The 7,927-nt window shown below is 45.0% G+C and overlaps 1 protein-coding gene across 9 annotated transcripts in view; it reads right to left on the reverse strand.

The window, feature by feature from the left end:
- LOC120575466 (RNA binding protein fox-1 homolog 2-like) overlaps positions 1 to 6,743 on the reverse strand; it is a 47,016-nt gene extending 40,273 nt beyond the window's left edge. For 8 of the 9 annotated variants that reach the window (XR_005641996.1, XR_005641995.1, XM_039826271.1 and 5 more), the window contains exon 1: positions 6,220 to 6,743. Coding sequence is in view for 7 of the 9 variants with exons in the window: in XM_039826271.1 (XP_039682205.1) it covers positions 6,220 to 6,471 (252 nt within the window). In the remaining 2 variants the exon portion in view is untranslated. The remainder of the gene's footprint in view (positions 1 to 6,219) is intronic. The other variant, XM_039826270.1, reaches the window with a different exon arrangement.
- Between the last annotated feature and the right edge of the window lie 1,184 nt (positions 6,744 to 7,927).

Raw genomic sequence — 7,927 nt, forward strand, 5'->3', positions numbered from 1 at the left:
AATGGAGACAATGAGTCATAAGTGAGGAATGCCATGTGATTTATATTTTCTTAAGGGGAGGGGATTGGGGCTCGGAACTTGATACCTAGTACTCAGAGACTTCTTGGTTACTTAAACACACACACACACACACACACACACACACACACACACACACACACACACACACACACACACACACACACACACACACACACACACACCATTGCTTTTAAGTATACCACATGTCTGCATGTGCTGAAAAGTATACAAAAGGCACCCTCATTTATGCCTGCCATACTTTTTCTAAGCCTGTCCGGGTGGAAAGCTGGGCTTTTCGTACTGCACATTTGCACGTTTCCATTAAGTCAATTCCATATAGTTTGTGAGTGAGGAGGAGCCTTTGAAGGCGCCGGCTGGCTGACTGTGAGGGATTCAGACTGCACTGGCAGGGATCAGCAAAAGCACAGAAAACCAGTCACACACACACAAACTCTCTCTCTCTCGCTCTCTCTCTCTCTCTCACTCTCCGCGCTCTCTGTCCCCCTCTTTGACTCCACAGAGGGCCAAAGTGAAGGGCGTCTCTCTTGTTTATTTTCACTCTCTCCAACTTGCTATTTTAGGAGAAGGAAAAGAGTTGCTGGAGCAAGCGGGTAGGAGCAGGACAAGGAAAAAGGAGCAGCAGTGGTGAACGAAGGCAAAATGACATGAGGTCAACAGATGGTGAGGGTGGGTGGGGGGACAGAGGGAGGAGGGGAGCGGGGTAATTAAGGGGGCTGCTGCAGACATCCAGTGGACCCTAACAGAACAGCCTGAGGATGTGGTTTGTGCCAAGGTTTGGCTTTACCATGTTCCCAATCATACCATCTAATGAACGAAAAATCCCACCTGCTACCAACAGCACAGCATTACCCAAAATCGTGACAAGACAGGAGGTGTGAAGGAGACCCAGGAGTCCGAAACAGGTCAAATTACTTTTTTTTTTTGAAGATTCTTTTTTGGGCATTGTAGGCCTCTATTTATATAGGACAGCTGAAGACATGAAAGGGGAGAGAGAGGGGGGATGACATGCAGCCAAGGGCCGCAGGTCGGAGTCGAACCTGCTTACAATGTAAGTTAATGGGGCAATTGGCCAGGTTGTACCTACACAAAAGCTTGTTGTTGCCACTGACAGGCTGAGATTAATATTCTAAGTGTCTGACGACATTATGGAAAGGATCCCTTGAGAGATAGAACTTTAAAACCTCTTTGAGACCTTTCTGTTTAACCGGAAACCGCTCTGAAGTCGCTAGCCCTAAACCCACCAGACTCCTTTCTCCAAGGCCATAATTTTAGTTATTGTATAGAGCCAACATATTTTCACTCGCGCTGATTTTTAAATGCTCATAAACTCATAATCACAATTATATTGGTCAAGATTGAAATCAGGATTATTCAGTCAGATTTCTCAGTTTCCCCGTCGACAGATTTGCTCTCCCCTTCTTGCTCACTAAACGCTGCTTCGCTCCCTCTGCCATTTTCACTCGCGCTCATTTTTAAATGCCGCCAGATACCACAAACTGGAGCTCGCTGACTATTGGCTGAGTGAGTTTAGCCCTCGAAGTGAGGGGCAATCAAAATTTTATTAATTACACAGCCCTACATCTCTCACACACACCCCTTAATGGATCCCTGTATATTTCACTACTGAATTTTCCATATCCATGACAGTGTGGCAGCTGTGACAACACTGTGGCAGTGCATCACAGATGACCCCATGTAAGGGAAACACTGAATTGACATTTCACTCTCTCTCTGTGTGTGTGTGTGTGTGTGTGTGTGTGTGTGTGTGTGTGTGTGTGTGTGTGTGTGTGTGTGTGTGTGTGTGTGTGTGTGTGTGTGTGTGTGTGTGTGTAGATGGGAGCACATGTGACAGTTTGGGGGCAGCCTTGGGGAGGGTGGGGGAGTGGTGACATGATGACCATAAAGGGAGAGTTAACATGCGAGTGTCATGTTAAGGAGCTGAAACCAGTGTGCTTTACAAGAGTACAGATAGAGAACGAGAGAGAGAGAGAGAGAGAGAGAGAGAGAGAGAGAGAGAGAGATATAAATAAATGTGAGACAGAGAGATCTGTTCTATTTTCTTCTTTCTTTGTATAGTTCCTTTCCTCCTTATTTCTTCAATCTGATTATTTCTTTATGTTTCGAAAATACGGCCGTTGCACAATAAAGCACGGTGAATTGAACTGAACACGCACAGAGAGAGAAAGAGAGAGAGAAAATATTAGTTGAGCAACTTTGTGTGGGGAACATTTAGCTTATCGTTGCCGGTTCAAAAGTCAAAGGTGACTTTTCCCCTGTGCTACCGCTCAAAGTTTAACAGTACTCATTAAACAGCCGTAGAGTGCCTGGCGTTAGGATAGGTAGGATCGGGTGCGACCCTCTGTAACAAATATTAACACACCCATCAGTACGGGCTCTGCCCGTCTGCCTTGTTCCCCTTCTGGGGATTTTTCTTCTATTCTGTGAATAATTAAGGCAGCTGACTTCTGAAGGACACTTCGACGGTTACACACATACAGTAGGCCCTCTGGGTACATGCAGGTTACTACTGTAGCTATGCAACCGCTGGGTTTAGCGGCAAATATGAAAGGCAGCAACAGCATTTTACCTTGTCAGTGATTAGGGACACCAAGCAATGACTCTTTTCATTAGTTTGTAACGTTGCAATGTTTAAGCCTAAAACATGTTGTACAGTTTGTCCGACTAGACAGACACACACACACACACTAGTGCTATCAGTTAAACGCATTATTAATGGCATCAATTTTTTTAATGTTAACGTTCTTTTTGGCCTAGCAAAATTTGTAGTTTTTTCTAACTAGTAACGTTAGAAAAACTACAACACCACACCGGATCTAGCTAGACCGGAAACTAAACAACAGGCACGCTGGTTTGGGCTCGCGAGCCGGCCAAAGAGTAGCAGGCTAACGTTACGTTTGGAGTGGATGGCGAGCGCAAGACGCCGAAATGGATGCCAGTAAGATTCTGAATGGAAAGTTTTACTTTTAAAAAGTTGCCAAATGGTTCCATTGACAAGACCAAAGCAGCCCTACTACAAATAGTATAATATGAATAATAGTATACTGTGCTGCACTTGAATGTCAACAATATGAAGGAAGTACTAGAAACTATTCAGTACAGCCCCACCGGTTTTCCAGGTCAAATGGTCATTTTTCATTAGCGACCAATATGGCCGACTAAATTTCTCATTGGGCTCCTCAAAAAAAAAAAAAAAAAAAGTCTACGCAAGTGTTTTACAGAAACAAGCAACACTCAGTGAAAACTGCTCGCAGTGAGCATAGTGCAACCAAAATGATTACAGTGTGATTTTTGCGAGGATCTGTACCAAACAAGGACTTTTTCTTTAGTCTGTAGGATGCGATCTGTCCGTTCATATCAACCCACCCTTGCCTGGCCCCCCTGCCTTTGCTCTGGCCCGTTAAAGCGATCAGTCTGGTTAATGCCCTCTCCTAAATGAGCTTTGATCTAGTTAGCGCGACACAAAGCCTCTTTACTGCCAACGATAGGACAAATCGGCTCTCCGAAACAGAAGGGGAGAGAGAGAGAGAGAGAGACAGGGCCGAGAGGGAGTTATAAACTGTACTTCCCCTGCATCGGAGTGGACCACAGCACTGCCTCAAGGGGAGGCATCAATACTACAGAGAGTGCGATGAAAAGAGATAGAGGAGGGACGAGACAAGAAGGAGACGGTGGGGGAGACGACAAGCGATGAGACAGAGGTGGAGTTTGGGGGGTGCGTGGGGGGGACATATAGACTTGAGTGAAGGGAGATGGACCGAGAACGGATCAAAGATGGCAGGGGGTTGGTGGGACAGCAGAGAGAAGGGGGGGGTTGGGTGCCTCACCTCACTGGCACACTGAAAGCCTGTGTGAACCAGGAGTCAATTAGCAATCTGGAAATATGCTTGGGGGAGAAATCAGAGGACAGCTAGAGGGGAGCAGTGGGGGGGGTCTGCAGTTTGTATGAGGCAGAGCGGGGGAGGAGAGCAGCAGCAACAAAAGGGAGAAGAGCCGGCACTCTCGTTTATTATTACAGTCCTGATTTACAGTCAACCTGGAAGGTCAGCCATCCACTACCTCCTTTCAATGGGAATACTATGGTAATTGTTGGGTGCATTTAGTCAAGGAGCAGCCACTGAACTCCTCTTCTTCACCCCAGAGCACACACGCAGCCTCCGTGAGACACTGCCATGCAACTACCATGACTGCATTAGCCTTTAATGTCATTTTCCTTCCCTTTTTTTTTTTTTTTTATATACCCATTGCATAAAGTGTTTTTCAACCATTCATCATTCAGAGCCAATCCTCCTGCTTATCTCATGGTGTCATTCCTGCCATCCATCACTTCCCTCTCATCCTTTATCATGGTCCCTGATGGATGCGGACTAATGGCTCCGGTTTCCTTTCTGTCTGCTCTCTCCTTGCTTCCATCCTATTTATTTCTCCCCTACATCAATCTATCCACCAAGGCCGCATCTATGGCTGCAACCAACAATTATTTTCATTATCGTACAATCTGCCGAATTTTCTTGATTAAATCGCTTGGTTAAAGAAAATGTGGAGAGAAAAAAAATAGTGGAAAATGTCCCTCCCAGTTTCTCAAAGTCCAAGGTGATGTCATTAAATGTATTGTTGTATTTGTCAGTCCAAAACCCAAAAAGATTCAATATAATATGATATAAATCTCCATATTTGCGAGGCTGAAAACAGCATTTTCTGCCATTTTTGCAACTAACAGCTAATCGATTAGTCGATATCAAAATAGTCAGCAATTATATTTCTGCCAATCGACTAATCGTTGCAGCGCTAACCACAGTCTCCTTTCTCTCCTGTAATACACCCAAATATTGTGTCCATTCACTTTTTTTATTGCTCCTTGTCCTCCACTTACTTGCCCCATCACTCTTCCTATGTGGATCCAATGATCACTTTACATTCATCCATCAACTCTCCCTCCCTCTCCGTCTCTGCTCCTCTCCCTCCTATTTTACAGCCTGACCCCCCCCAGTGCCCAGCGATCAATACAACTGATTTGCAGCGAGAATCCTCTCCATGCCGCGCTGCTCATTGTCACATCATCTTTGCCCGGCGGGCTATAACCTTTCCCCATCATCAGCATCCGTCCTCTGTGAAGCTCGCCGAGCATCACGGCATTACGCGGGACCTATTTGTCATTGCAGCAGGTCAGCCGCACAGACCATTTAAAGTATTTTACCAGTTCCCCTGGATTCAATTACCTGCAGATGACCTCAAACCACGTCCGCCTGCCCTTCGACTACTGTTAGTGCCATTTCCCCAGGACTTAAACAACAGACGTCAGCTAAAAATGTTCCCTTCTGCTGTTGGATTATGGACTGTTCAAAGCATATGCATGTGGGTGTGAGAATGATATGCAGTGCATGTGTTTATGAGAGAGAAAGCGAGTGACAGAAATAAATAGTAATAGAGTCAGTCAGTGCACCCCGTGCCTCAGCGGCAGTCCTCTGGTTTACTGTAATATACGCAGATTAGTCCAGCAGAGGCAGGAATGGTTGCTGATCTTTCATCATTCTGATCAGTAAAAAAAAAAAAAAGTGACCCCTCCCCCAATCCCCGTCTGCCTCTCTCTTTTTTAACACCTAGCAACAATCAGGGGGGCATGGACCGATAAATGGCACATGCTGTGTGTATCAGGATTTGATGCCATGACTCACTGTATATCATCATAACAGCTCTGATTTCATCCATGTCAATGATAAAATACAGTGGGAGTAAGCATTGGCTTACTTTTCGTAAGACAGGCATGATGAATGGGTCTGATCTTTGCTGTGCTGCCTGTCATAGCAATGGAGCCTGTATCATATTACCTTTGTCTGGCTTGGTCATGCTCCCTCTTACTGAGCAGCTCCAGGAGCACAGCAGCAAACCCCATTTTACTATCGTCACACTTTTGTGTTAATTCACAAATCTCGCATTTAGCTTCAATTGAAGCATTTTCTATTGGCTGCAGTGATGCATGATTATATTGTAGATTAGAAGGGAAAAAAAGAGGGGGGGGGGGGGGCTGTCAAAACATTATCATCATTCCCTGCTGATGCCTGGGAACAAAAGCTTTCACTGAAGAAGAAAAAGAAAAAGGGGGACGGCAGATGATACTTTGTTACACATGTACTGTACGTGTTTGCATTGCAGTCTTACCTGTCCAATATCACCAACAACACCCCCGGTTCCGTCTATCCTGGGTCTTTTGCACTCCGCCCCGGCTAAGTCTGTCAGGGCAGCGGCTGTTTGAGCGTCGGGCTCCGCCGGGTCTCCTCGCTTCATCCCCCGGACGGCTGCTGGACCCCCGGCCGCGTTTGCAAGGGGTCCGGCTGTTGTATCAATGTCTCTTTCCATTATTCCCCGACTAACGGGTATCATTATAGATGCAACGTCGGTCGACATTAACATTGGACGGCAGACAGTCACCAGTCAAAAGTCTTGGGTTTTGTACCTTTTTTGCCTTTTCCGTTTGTATTGTCCACAGCTCGATATTCACAAAGGATTTGGCTTTTCCCAAAACAAAACAAAAAAAGCGTAGACGTATACTAAACTGGTTTCATCAATATAGGCAGCTGGTCCTGTTTATTGTCTAACTTGGCGTTAGCTATTCGAGGCAGAACATTATGACCATGCCAGGATTCCGGACAAAGCAAATTACGTACAGCTGTTTCCCCCCCAAAAAAAAAGTACAACGACGCCTAACCGTGACCTATTTTAATAAAGATCACGTCCGACTCTTGGATGCCTGACAAGCTAATTAGCTAGCTAACATTAGCTAGCTTGCTAGCATTACATTCCGCTAGCTCTCGTTATAAATGTGGCTCGGGAGAGAGCACACTCTCGCAGCCAATAATGGAAAATGTTGGAAATTAGCTTCGCGTCGGTTACTACTTCTCCTCGGAGCAGACAGTCTTCTCTCCTCTCGCCGCTAAATGTGTTTTTTGCATTAAAGCCCCTCTGTTGTTTCTACCAGCAGTTGGTTTTTTAGTCCCTTCTCGTCTCACCGCCCGTGTCCCTCGCCGTGGTCTGCTATGGATGTGTCTTGAGTTGAGCGTGCGGACTTGGCTGACGACGAACACGATTTCCTCTGGAGTCCCAGTTGGTGCGACTGAGCGTGGAAGGAACCCGAGTGCTGCCGATCCGCGGTCAGATTTGTCTAAGGACACCGGGAGCAGAGAGAAAGGACAGCGAGGCGAAGTGGGCTGGTCTGAGGTCTGCGTTTCCTCTGTCTTCTCCTTCTTTTCCCTACTTCCCACCACCGCCGTCAGAGCTCCCCCTCCTCCGTTTGGCCTCACGTATTTCAGTGTTTAGCCGAATTAGAATATAGATGTTACTATTTTGCTGCTCATAATAACACTGCTAAACGATGTACTACTAATTATGTCAGAATAATGAAAGAATATTTAAAAAAAGAAGGTCTACAAACAAGACGGACAAAAGTCACATACAAATTATATATACATATATATATATATATAAAACAAAAAATTGACCACAGGACTATTTTTTTCATATGCGTGTAGGCCTATACGTACATAAGCAGAGGAGTTATACATTTATTTATTTAACATCCAAAGGTCTGCAAACGCAGAAGGCCTATCATAACACCATGTCTCTAATGTCTTTACATTCACACAATGGATTGTAAAATTGGGAAATTATTTAATGTAGCCTATTTGCATGAGAGTTTAAATCCCAATTGTTCAAGACATTATGATATACAGACATATATTATACCATGAATTATATTTAGTTTGTCTATGTATTTCTGGAGCATGGCTAATTTAAGTAAAATAAACCCACCTAATAACCAAAGGTTTCAAGGACGGAAATATAATACAAATCATAATTTGAAAAGTCCTGC

The sequence above is a fragment of the Perca fluviatilis genome, chromosome 15 (genome assembly GCF_010015445.1).
Source record: "Perca fluviatilis chromosome 15, GENO_Pfluv_1.0, whole genome shotgun sequence".
NCBI lineage: Eukaryota > Metazoa > Chordata > Actinopteri > Perciformes > Percidae > Perca > Perca fluviatilis.